The 13,383-nt window shown below is 38.9% G+C and overlaps 1 protein-coding gene across 1 annotated transcript; it reads left to right on the plus strand.

Annotated features, from left to right (window-relative positions):
* Positions 1 to 9,278: 9,278 nt before the first annotated feature.
* Positions 9,279 to 13,081, plus strand: LOC141682739 (serine carboxypeptidase-like 17). Its single transcript, XM_074487435.1, has 14 exons — positions 9,279 to 9,438; positions 9,550 to 9,695; positions 10,153 to 10,229; positions 10,332 to 10,451; positions 10,549 to 10,651; positions 10,747 to 10,784; positions 11,332 to 11,437; positions 11,530 to 11,612; positions 11,766 to 11,924; positions 12,011 to 12,082; positions 12,171 to 12,316; positions 12,415 to 12,528; positions 12,616 to 12,670; positions 12,767 to 13,081. The coding sequence occupies exons 1-14, from the start codon at positions 9,299 to 9,301 to the stop codon at positions 12,848 to 12,850; spliced, it is 1,443 nt and encodes a 480-aa protein (XP_074343536.1). The 5' UTR covers positions 9,279 to 9,298; the 3' UTR covers positions 12,851 to 13,081.
* The last annotated feature ends 302 nt before the right edge of the window (positions 13,082 to 13,383 follow it).

Genomic DNA, 13,383 nt, shown 5'->3' on the forward strand with positions numbered 1-13,383 from the left:
GTAAGTCAAGTCCTGAAAGACGCTGAAACCCGGTACCCAAACTTGGAAAAATTCGCACTGGCTCTTGTACACTCGAGCAGGAAGCTAAGGCAATACTTCCAAGGCCGGAAAATCAGGGTAATCACTAATCAACTGCTTCGGAAAATCATCCATAAGCCAGATGTCTCTGGGAGATTAGTCAATTGGGCAATTGAATTGAGCCAATTCAATATCAAATTTATTCCAAGGACAACTATAAAAGCCCAGGAATTCATCATGGAATGCACCTTTCCGGAAGTCCCAGAGACACCTAAACCCCAATCCAGAGAAGAAAAAGAGGCTAGCAACCGGGAATCTTGGACATTACATGTCGACGGTTCGGCTACAGCCGAAAGGTCCGGAGCCGGCCTGATCCTTTCCAGCCCGGGCGGATTCACAATCCAGCAGGCCATAACCTTCGCCTTCAAAGCAACAAACAACCAGGCTGAATATGAAGCTCTCCTCTTCGGACTCAGGTTAGCCAAATCCCTTGGAGTAAGGAGTTTAACCATTTATAGTGATTCTCAAATTGTGGTAAGGCAAACCAATGGTGAATATATCGCAAAAGATCCCAAATTGGCCCGGTATCAGGAGATGATCAGGGCAATCCTGGAAACCATCCCGGACTCAACCATCTTGCAGATAAACATAGAGGAAAATGCGAAGGCAGACGATCTGTCCAAGCTCGTCCAGAATACTTCAGATTTAAGCAGCTCGGTTTATTTCGAGAAGCTCAGAGCCCCCAGCACCGATCGGCCCGAGTTATTATGTATTAGTAGCCCGAATAACTGGATGACTCCTTACATAGCCTATCTTAAGGACGACACCCTTCTGGAAGACCAAAACAAAGCACAGTACCTCAAGTATAAGGCTGCCCGCTTCTTTTAGGAAGATAATCAGCTATACCGGCGAACTTTCTCTGCCCCGACTTTAAAGTGCGTTGATCCGGATGAGGCAGATTATTGTCTCCGGAAGGTGCACGAGGGAATCTGCGGGGATCATTTAGCCGCTAAAGCCCTAGCCTACAAGGTCATCAGACAAGGCTACTATTGGCCCACAATCCACGCTGATTCAGTTGCCTATGTGAAGAAATGCAGCAAGTGCCAAAAGTTCAGCAATGTGCCGAAGCAAGGTTCAAGCCTCCCCGGGTCCTTTCTCTCCCTGATCCCATTTGCTGTCTAGGGAATTGACATCATGGGCCCTTTCCCTCGAGCAAAAGGGGATCTTCGTTATGTGCTGGTAGCAATAGATTATATGAATAAGTGGACAGAAGCCAAGGCTATGAGAACCATCAATCAGCAAGACTGCATCAAATTTGTGGATGTGATTGTGATGAGGTTCGGGATCCCAATGGTTTTAATCTCGGATAATGGGCCGCAGTTCGTGGGTTCGGATTTTGAAGCCTATCTCAAAGAGCTCGGGATAAGGCACAGAAAAGCATCTGTGGCCCATCCACAAGGAAATGGACAGGTCGAGGTCACAAACAGAACCATACTCCGAGGTCTGGAAAAGAGACTGGAAGACTCTAAAAAGAACTGGCCGGATGAACTCCTGAAGGTTTTATGGTCATACAGAACTACCTCTCTGACGGCAACCGGTGAGACTCCATTCAAGCTTGCCTGTAGAACCGAGGCCCGGTTACCGGTGGAAACCGGATCCCCCTCTCATAGAGTCGTCAACTTTGACGAGGTCTCCAACATAGAAGGCCTCAGAACCAACCTCGAACTCTTGGATGAAGTGAGAGACCGGGCCGTAGGAAAAATAAATAGCTACAAGGAAAAAACAAAGCTTTACTTTGCAAAGAAGGTCAAGATAAGAGAATATGTGGTGGGAGATCTAGTGCTCCAGGACACTGAAGCCTCGGACCCAACTAACCAAGGGAAACTGCAGCTGAACTGGGAAGGCCCCTACATAGTCAAGGAAGTGCTCCGTCCGGGAACTTACAAGCTGAACTACCTCAGCGGGACCGAGGTCCCCAACACCTGGCACGAAACTCGGCTAAGGAAATTCTACCAATAAGAGAAAGGTGCACATTCAGGGAACACCTCTACATTTATATTATGATATTTTGATGTAAACGCTATTCCCATTCACCCCATAATGTAATTTTTGCTTTCGATATGAATGAAAAACTCTACTTTAAGCGTTCCATAGTTTGAACCAATTTCATTATGTTGCTTATTTATCTACCATCAGATTTCAAAACACAGCCCATGTGTACTTAGAAAATTTCTATTTTACCCCAACCCGGGGTCTGCAAAAACACAGCCCATGTGTACTTTGAAAATTTCTATCAAATGGAAATCTACCCCTGCCCGGGGTCCTATAAAAACTCAACCCATGAGTACGTATAAAATTTCTACAAGATAAATATTTTTACCCCAACCCGGGGTCTGCAAAAACACAGCCCATGTGTACTTTGAAAATTTCTATCAAATGGAAATATACCCCTGCATGGGGTCCTATAAAAAACTCAACCCATGAGTACGTATAAAGTTTCTACAAGTTAAATATTTTACCCCAACCCGGGGTCTGCAAAAACACAGCCCATGTGTACTTTGAAAATTTCCTAACATATACAAGTCAATAACAGAGGAAAGAAAGAAAACCACAATCATATTAAATAACCCCGGGAAAACACACCCCGGGGGGGGCAAATCCAAGTCATTTAAATTACAGACAAATTAGCCAACAGGCTGAGTTCAGACAGTACTAAAAACAAAAAAAACGAAAGTTACATGCCAAGAAATGGCAGTCTTTAAGCTTCTCCTGTAGGCTCGGCAGGAAGAGAGGGAGGCTACTCGGGATCACCTTCTGGAACTGGAGGCTGCTGGGCAAGCGGCGATCCGGGAGATGGAGGGATGTTACTAGACGTTCCGACACCGGACTCCATTGCCCGGATAGCTTCCTTTTCCTGCTCCAACCGGGTCTCCTCTTCAATATACCTCTCCAGGAAGACGTCTATTGCACCCTGAGGCTCTTCGCCGAGGTACTTCGAAGCAACATTCCAGCAGATCTGGATCTTCTCCAGTGCCTTGTCGTTCAGCTCTTCGAAGTACGCGGGAGTGCCCCGGAACCCAGCCAGAACCTCTTCGGGAGTGGGCCGGGCGGCAAGATCATCCTTCAGCTTCTTGTTTTCAGCCCTCATCTCCCGGACAGAAGCCTCGGCCCGGTCCTGCCTCTCCCGGATCTCATCAAGAAGCTTCTTATGAGCAGCAGCCTCCTTTGCACTTGCCTCCTTCAACTCCTGTATCTCCCGGGACAACCTCTCAGATTCAGTCTTGTAGACCTCGGCAGCATCAGCCTTCGCCTGTAGGCTCCGGGTTATGCAAACCAGCCCAGCAACCCGGGAGTTAGCCTGAAATAATTATACACCACATATTTAGATGATACGAATACAAGAAGACAAAACGAGGCAAGTGCAAAATTGAATATCAAAATGGTACAAGGAAAAGGCTTACAGCAGTAATGTCCTCCTGAAGCCCAACCAGGAAGTCGTCAAGAGGCTCCTTCCTGTATTTCTTCCTCTCCGCCGTGCTAGCATAGTTCTCAAAGAGTTCCCTCCGGTGAGTCTCCGGGGTGAAACTACACAGCAGGGCCTTCAAAGTTTCCGGGGTATCCGGGGTCAGTTCAACAGCAGCCTTCTTGGCAACATGACCCTCGGATCCCTCCCCTCCCTTTTCCTCATAACCTGCAGGAGCACTCTTCCTCTTTCGGGGCATCGGAACCCTCGTCGCGTCCCCTTGCTGCACATCTTCGGCCCGGGGCTCGTTGATCACGATCGTTGTCCTCCTCGGACGAGACGGAGCAGCCCTTCGGGCTGCATCTTCACCTTCGTCAACCTTCTTCTTTCCGGAATCTAAGCTCGTCATCCCTCCAATTCTTCGCAGCTTGGCCGACAAATCTTTAAGCTGAGCAGACATGTTTGGGGGATAGGGAATTAACTTCGGAATACTTGAAGAGGAGACAACAAAATATCAGTCCCGTATACAAACAATCAATAAAAGTTAGAGCAATAAAATAAAGCTAAGGCAAAAGACTTACATCCGGCAGCATGCATATTTTCATTGCTAGTAAAATAGTCTCGGGTCCATTGCATCCCAAGTGCCCCACATAAGGCATAAACCATCGCGAGAGCTGCTTGCCCGAGCCGCTGGACCGAAAACCTATCTGTTTTAATTTCAAGTTTATGGAGTGACATGAACTCCAGATCCCCACCCCGGACAAAAATGAACTCCCGGTGCCATCCCTTAAGCGACGTCAACATACTGACCGGGAGAACCATCTTATCGGAAGGATATCCACAGTCCTCGATCCTAAAACATGAACTCATAAATCGGTCGAGCGGTGGATCTCTTAATTTTGAAAATATGATGGAAAAGTTTGAAGGTGGGGAGGTAACTTTTGGCATGGCAGCAAGCTAGAAACCAACTTATCCATTTTACTGAATTCGGGGCCAGTTGGGTGAAAAGAATCCCATACACGTCCCGGCAGAGAGATTTGGTGAATTGATGTAATCCGAGGCGCATGCCCCGGAGGTGCTCCAAGGGAATCCCAACCCAACCCCCATCCGGTCTGTGATAAACCCTCTCATGCTCCTCGGGCCATCTCCATTGGAAGGTATCATCAAGGTTAAAGGCGAGTCTAAGGGCACCATCTACCTCGGCGTCCGTATATTTCTCCTGAACCTCTTTATGAACCGCCCCACACTCATACCTGGTACCCGGGGCGGTAAAAAACTTCATATTCATATCGTCCTCGTCATAAGGCTCCCTACCACCCGACCCATCCGGGCCCCCATATGCCTTTGACAAATCTCGGTAATAAAAACCTAAGGGCTTAGGGTTCACTCGGCACTGGACGAAATATTCATCTACGTCCTCCCAAGATCCATCCGGGTTCGATAAGGTACCTCAGGGGCCTAAAACTAAGGTCTGGGCTAAAACTTGTTGGGGTTGGTCAATCCGGGGAGGCATCTCTACGGAGCTACTACTGGAAGAAGAAGATGAAGGGTAAAATACGTTTAGTTCGCCTAAACCTCTAGGCCGCTCGGGATACCGACTCCTAAGGGTAGCAGTACGTTTAAAATGGGTACCTGGCATAAACTATGTGTATCTATATAAACGCACCCCGGAGTCAGTGCTAAACCCGAACCCAACAACAACAAAAACAAAACAAAAAACAGAAAAGTTTAGAAACAAATCGTGTATGTATCTTAGCCCAGAAACAAGATCTATAGCATATACATATACATACAAATAAAAACACATATCAAGAACACACTCCGGGCCCTTCAACTTTTTACACTATTAAAAACCCACTTTTTCGCATACAAAACTACCAAAATTCATGATATTTACACAAATCAAACACAAAACCATTGAAAAAGCCATGCAAAATCTACACAACTACACAGATTCAAGATCAAAGCAACAACACAGTGGTGAAAATCGAACAAGGAATATGAAGGGGCGAAGCAAAACTCGCACAAAATGGCTACATGCATTGCGAGAACGAAAGAAAAAGAAATGAAACAAGAAAGCGAAAGATCAAGATACTTACAAAGTAGCAGGAGAAAGAAATGCGGCTTCAAAAAAATCTCTGCAAGATTTCTCAGGTCTCTCTCTGTGGAAGTTTCTGCTTAAAAGAAAAAAGAAGGGGAGAAGGCGGTATTTATAAAGAAAAGAAAGACAGGTGAAAGGTTTTTTGAAGTAAAATTAACCATACCCACGTGGCAGCCCGCGATTGGTCCTAAAAAATAACCGCATAGCAGTTATTACACGTCCTGTCACGTAATCATTACGTGGGCGCGTCTTTTTAGGATAAAAAAGGGGAAGTTAAAGAATATCACACTCAAAAGATACACATAAACATTTCCTGAGGCGTCGCGGCACAATGATAATTACTCTACTCCCCCATCCGGGTAAACCCGCATAAGGGAGTGGGGGGCAAATGATAGCCTATAATAATATATGCCCAATAACAAAGGCCCAGGGCCCAATTACAAGAGCTCAGGGAGTACTCAGTTTTAACCTTGAGGGGCCCAGGACATGTGGCAACATCACCACCGTCCAGGTGCCCGGGATCCAGAACGTTCCTACGGTCCGGATTCAGTAGTACTCTGATGCATCACAAGCGTCCAGATGCCCTACAGTCCAAAAGGCACACCTACGGTCCAGATTAAAAGGGGCAAACTCCTAAACCCTAGTAGGAGGCCTATAAAAGGTAGGACAGAAGGAAGGTTACAGGTTACAATCTCACATACTCTCTCTCACCTATACTTACATACACACACGCTCACACCATGAATACACTCGCATAATTCCCGTTTTGCCCCTCTTCTCCTTAAAAACCCTCTCTCATTCTCACGCCGGAGGTACCGCGGGGACGTCACCCCTCTCCGGTTCTGTTTTGTAGGTTCCCACCTTACAGCTGCACCGCACGCCGCCGCCGTTTCCGTCCAAAAGGAGCTTAAATCCGGGCCCAGCAAGGAGAAGGCCTCGGGGTGATTTGGGATTATCAGCTATCACTAATATATAAAACGGAATAAGCACTAATTCTCGTGAGTTTAATTGATGAAGTTGTTGTAAATGTAGGGGGTTCGTCAATAAAAATGCACCAAACTCATCGGAGTTAGTGCTTATTGTGTGCACTTGGGCACACATTAGAAACCCCGTATGTAAAATTATAGCTATGAATTTGGACATATACTTTAATGGGATTTTCAATAGTTGGAAATTTGGTTGTTTTAATTAGTTATTTTGATTAACTAATTGAATTTAGCTGTTTCAATAAAATGGTGAGGTAAATAGCAGTTTTAATTAGTTTTTAAAAATTATATACTTGAAAAAGTTTATTTGAGGTGCTTTTTCAAAATTAATTTTTTGGGATAAAAAATTATTTCACAAATCTAATTATTAAATATTTATATTAGAAATTTTATTTTGGTCAAAGCTCTAACTTGATTCAAAAAATTAATTTTGTGCCAAAAAAACTAACTTTCAAACCTCGCCATATTTTTTAATTGTACTTTTACACTTCTATACCCAACTTCTTTTTTCTTTTATTTATATCTTCATTTTCCTTTAACTTTGGACTCAAAATTTTTCAGTTAACAATATTATTTTTCACTTTTTTAACTTTTCACAACTATCTTATCATTTTTCTTAACTTTCATTCCCAAACCAAATGTAAACAAATGGTGGGAACGGATGGAGTAATAATTATCTTATAATTATATTTTTAATGTTACTTAATTATCGATAAAATTTATTTTTCAAATTAAAAATAAATCGAGAAATATGGATGGACAATAATTATTAGATGATAAGGAATACTGATATATCATAGGTTAATTCGTGTTAATATTTATAATTTAATAATATGAAATTTTAAAAATAGTTATATTTATCAATTGAATACCAAAATTTGGTACTTTGCGGGGAAAATTAAAAAGAGAGAAATTTGTAAACGCCTCATGTCTTTCACTTATTTAATTAATATCTGAGCACAAGGAGGAAAAAAAAGTGAATTTTAGTAATTTCCATATACTTGAAGCTAAACTAGATTTTAAAACAATCTTATTTAATAAATAAAATATTAATTTTCTAAAATTTAATGAATATATAATGGATTGTTCTTGAATGAAATAGGCTAATAATGATTGATTATATTTTAAAAATAATATATTTTCATTATTTCATGATGTTAGAAATATTATTTTTTATTTGATAGGATAAAACATGACTGTGACGAGAAGTTTTCCTACATGCTTGTAGAGATTCAATAAATATGGTCAAAATCAAGAAATTTGACTTAATTTTAAATTAAGAGGAATACCATTTTTGAGTGACCCAAATTTTACAAATTTTCAATAATATTTATTTAAGACATGACATGCACACATGCTCTAAACAAATTTTTAAATAACATAAAAATGTTGAAGTAGGCTCCTACATTTTATATACAAGTCAATGAATACCAGTTCATATTTTAAGCAACTAGCCAAATAAATAATGAATTAGTGATCAGCAGACCCCAGAGATACGGTGGCTTTCATTAATCATTTAACGACGAAAACGTGAACTTACTCCGGACAGTTGATTACTTTGCGTCCAAGGAATCCCTCTTGTACAGTGTTATTTCATTCAATAAATACGGTTACATATTAATATCATCATCGTTATTTGAGATTGATAATATGTAAAACAATAATGGGCATCATAGCATGCATGATCATTCAGATCTAGCTGCCTGTGCAAATGAACGGGGACACCGAAAATATATGTACATTTCAGGGTCACATTTGTTCTATTTAGTAAGAAAATTTAAAAGTTTCCTAAGTCCGATATCCGGATTTTAGTCTCACGGTATAGTTATAGTGGCAAGAAAGCCCAGCTCTTTTAAGACCCGTCCCGTATTTCTTGAATTTTGGTTTAGGCTTGGATATAAAATAAAAACTACATCCGTATATTTCAATTATAATTGTTTTTATAATAGTATTCGACAGGTATTTTAAAAATTAAGAAAAAATATAGTTTTTTAGCTTTTTCAAAAAAAATTATTTTTTAAATAAAAATTTCAACATTCTATTTTTTTTCAAAAAAAAGGGAATTTTTAAAAAAAAATTATAAAACTAAACTTTCTATTTGTGTACGTGATATTATCTCAAAAACGATATAATTGGAAGAGACGTAAGGAGTATTTGCTCACGGCGGTCATTAATAGGGTTGGTTAAAGAATTTGGAGACTCTCTCTAAGGCTCCGTTTGGTAAAAACTATCAGAAAGGTGTTCGGTAAATTCTAAAAACTGATGTCTGAAAAAGCGTTTTTGGTCTGAAAGCTGCTGTTAGCAAAAGTATGTCCCCCAATACTTTTGGAAAAAACTGTTTTAAGCTTTTACAGAAAATAACTATCAGTTTATCATCAAACCTTCTCAAAAATATTATTTTTATATATTATATCTCAAAATATGCATAAATTAAAAAAAAATACTATACAGTCATCTAATTTTCATGACAGCACTTTTTCCACCAGCATTTTTTACTGCACATCAATTTTTAACAGCACTGCCTACATGTAGTGCTGATTTTTAGTAACCTGGATTTGGATAAAGTATAACAGTTACGCACGCAAAATCTTCGTCACCTGTATTAATTGGACAAGAACATATATTAAAGAATCCGTTTTACGTATACCAAACATTAGGTATAGACTTTTAGGTATGCGTAACAATTGCTATATTAATATGCCCTTACAATCATTTCCTTCAATTATAGCAATGACAAAACTTACAATCACAAGAGTGATTCTGATTCTTAGTACTCTGCAGATAAACCTTCTGGAACTCTGTTTCTCACAGACAGTCATCAAGACACTTCCCGGATATTACGGCGTATTGCCATTCAGACTCGAAACAGGGTTGGTCCGAACAAGCATAACATGCTTTCAAAACTGCAGAAGATTACATGAACTGGAAATATCTAGTCTAGATGATTACTGATGTTATATCTTGTATTGTTCATCATGCAGGTATGTGGGACTAGGAGATGAAGAAGATTTGCAGATGTTTTACTACTTCGTTGAGTCGGAGCGTAATCCGACCGATGATCCTCTCATGATATGGATCACTGGAGGTCCTGGTTGTTCTTCTCCTCGAACTTTCTTTTATTATACAGGTTAAACCTCATAACATTGTTCTAATTTCTTTTAATTATGAACTCTGAACCACCCTTTGTAAAATTACAAACTTACAAGCATCCACCAACTGTTCTCGGCACATAATTTTCAATTATGTACGTGCACGAAACATAAACTTGATTACAACATATACCAAATTATCATATAAAATAATTGACATAGATGCATGTCGCCATCCATCATATATTATATATAATCAAATTGTTTTATGGCCCGTTTGAGAAACTGAGTTTCATTTGAAATTGTGGATTTGATCAAATAAATTGTTTGGTAATTTGGATTTGGATTTTATTTGAAATACTAAACATTCAAATATTAGTATAAATATGAGAATTTGACAACTCAAATTCTGTCATTTGAAATGAAATGCAAGTTTTCAAACGCTCTCCTAATTATTTTGTTTTGATTATTTTGTGTGGACTTTGTATGATGTAGGGCCGTTGAAATTTGATTATGCAAACTCATACGGAAAATTACCACAGCTAGAGGTAAATCCGTACTCATGGACGAAGGTACGCGGTAATTTTTCAATCTTGAAGAAGCTACATTTATTCAGGATACTATTTTTAATTGTTTAGATTAACTTGTTAAAAACACATGCATTTTGTTTGAAGGTGGCCAACGTTATATTTGTAGATCCACCTAATTCTGGGTTTACCTATACGAAAAGTAAAGCTACTTACAGAAACAGTGACACCTTGATGGCAGCAACTATCTATGAGTTTCTTATGAAGGTTTCTGATGCCATTGTAACTTGAATTTACTTATCTGTTTTCTTGATAGTAAATTTGAAATACTAAATTCTTGTTTTACTGCTGCTTGTTGATGCAGTGGCTTGAGAATCATCCTAAATTTCTAAACAATCAGCTATATATTTCTGGTGTTTCGTACTCTGGCATATCGGTTCCGGTTATGGTTCAGAATATTATCAATGGTAGATACATGTGGAGTTTATTATCCTATTGTATAAGAATTTTATTCTTTGAATTTTAACTCTTGTAATGATTTTTTTTATTGCAATTTTTGCAGGCAATGAAGCTGGAAATGTTCCCAGGTTAAATATAAAAGTAAGTAGAGTTGTGTACCAGATATATATAGTTTAGCTTTCACTACATGAAACATAGTATTTTAAAACTGTCGAAAAAATGACCTACTTAGAGCTAGGGGTAATAATGATCGAAAAATGACCTACTTAGACGTAGAGTGGTCTGTATAACGACCAATGGCCAATTGGTAAAATTGATCGTAATAAGTGAACAAAATATGGATCATGCTCCATGGTTGAAGATGTGGCCCTGCCACATCATCCCACCCGGCCCACACACGTGGCATCAATATGTCATAATGCAGGTCCCATCACATCCGCCGGTATACCTTTCACGTTGCACTAACACGTGAACTAAGTCTTCCGTCAGTCAACATAAATTGCGACAAAAAAAAGAAGCAAACAACAACCACATTAAGAGTAACTCATATTAATCAACCATCATTCATGGATAACGACCGATTTATAGTGAATTACAACCGAACTTGCGGTCAATAAAGCCCTGTTTCTTGTATTGTTTGTTTTAAAAATATTGCAACTTTATTTTTTTTGTTCTTTTTTGCTTCCAGGGATACATGATCGGTAACCCTCTAACAGATAGAAACATTGACTTCAATGCAAGGATTCCATATGCCCATCAGTTTGCACTCTTATCTGATGAACTATTTGAGGCATGTTTTGCAGAATAACCAGATTTTAAAACTATCACAAATATTCAAGTTATGACCATTAATCTGATAAAATTGTATCATGAATATTGTAGTCAGCAAAAGCAAACTGCAATGGCGAATACATAGAAGTGAATCGAGCAAATGGATTATGCCTGAAGGCTCTAGCAGAAATTGATAAGGTAAGCATTTATATCACTGCACAGTTCTAAAATCATGTCCATGAATGAATGATTAGGGACAAAATGGAAATATGGGAGCAAAAGTACTAAAATTAACCGAATTATCTTAAAAGAGGATTGTCAAGCACAATGAGAATTTATCTTTTTATGCAGTGCCTGAAGGACCTATATGACCAGCAAATATTGGAGCCAATCTGCAACCCCAACATGATAACCAAGACTATCCTGCAACTAGGGGATGGAAAATCTTCTAACAAGAATCCTGCAATTCCACTCCCTTTGTCTCAGCAACCGCCGAAATCATGGTGTCGAGTAATATACATGACTCATTAGCACAGATACACAATTGTTCCCTATCACTCCATTAACTGTTTGTTTTTTTTTTTGGTTTTCTCCAGGAGGATAATTACCAGTATGCTATTGCTTGGACAACCGACGAAAGTGTTCAGAAAGCTCTTCATATACGGGAGGTACTTGTACGTTAAAAATTACAAATTATCAGTATACTGATAATTACATAATTATCAGCATGTTATCTGTTTTGTTTACAAATAACAGGGCACAATAGAAGAGTGGGTGATGTGCAACACAGATCACTATGATATCGATCGAAATGACACTGATACTTACTCATATGATATTGCTAGTAGTATTGTTTATCATCGAAACCTCACCAAAAATAACTGTCGAGCTCTGATATACAGGTAAATTTATCCGTTGTTCTAGGTGCAAAATTAAGTTATTTTTAAATATTTGATAGCATTTGTTGATTATGTTAAGGGTTTGTTTCCGCAAATCGCAGTGGTGACCACGACTTGGTTTTTCCATACATTGGAACCAGAAAATGGATCCGCTCTCTTGGTTTAACAGTTGATAGAACCTGGACACCATGGTTTGTTAAAAATCAAGTAGCAGGGTATGTTTAGTTAACTTAGACCTCTGGTTCAAACTCGATTATCGTCCATTTATCATTCTGTATACCCTGATTTTTGTGTGTATGTAGTTACACTGAAACTTTTTCGCAAGGCAACTACTCGATGACATTTGCAACGGTTAAGGTAGCTCTAGTATAACTTTTACTTGACACTGCATCAAATTTGAATTGGTTATGACTTGTCATTTATATCATTTTGGTTTCTTGGGCTATTTTATAGGGTGCTGGTCACACAGCTCCTGCTTTTAAGCCAGAAGAATCATTGGCCATGGTTGATAGGTGGCTGGCTCAGGCTAAGCTTTAGACAAAACAACAAAGACACGGTCCAAAGTTAAGCAGGCGACCATGCAATAGGGTGAAATGTAAACACAAGTTACATGTACTCTGTTAGATGATAATTTCAATAGCTCTATGTTAGTCTATATAGCATAAGAATAATAAGAATATATAATCCTCTCATTTGTGTTGAAAATAATTATTTGAAATTATTTGAAAAAAAAAATTAGATTTATCGTGATTAGGTTGTTCGAAGTAGTTTTTGAATATTTATTAGCTAATAGTTTTCGAATTGCAGTGATTATAGGGTTACCTATTTTTTAGTTGTATTTGTTGAATTTACGACCTATGTAAAGAGATTTATAGAGTATCTTATATATATATGGAATCAGACAATAAAATTATTTTTTTGTTCTAATTTACTTTTTTTTTTACTTTTTGTTTAGTTTTTATCAATTATCATTTATTTAAAAAAACCTAACATGATATCAAAGTTAGTTTAAATTAATTAATTGGGAGTCAAAAATTAGCTACGAATCGAAGACAATCACGGTTGGATGG

The sequence above is a fragment of the Apium graveolens genome, chromosome 9, assembly GCF_009905375.1.
Source record: "Apium graveolens cultivar Ventura chromosome 9, ASM990537v1, whole genome shotgun sequence".
NCBI classification, from domain to species: Eukaryota; Viridiplantae; Streptophyta; class Magnoliopsida; order Apiales; family Apiaceae; genus Apium; species Apium graveolens.

Excerpts from the sequence above, each read along its gene's own strand:
- LOC141682739 (XM_074487435.1), top strand. The coding sequence starts at position 9,299 with ATGACAAAACTTACAATCACAAGAGTGATTCTGATTCTTAGTACTCTG. Across the intron at positions 11,438-11,529 it reads TGATGAACTATTTGAGGCAT|CAAAAGCAAACTGCAATGGC; the intron begins GTTTTGCAGAAT and ends TATTGTAGTCAG. Across the intron at positions 11,925-12,010 it reads CGCCGAAATCATGGTGTCGA|GAGGATAATTACCAGTATGC; the intron begins GTAATATACATG and ends GGTTTTCTCCAG.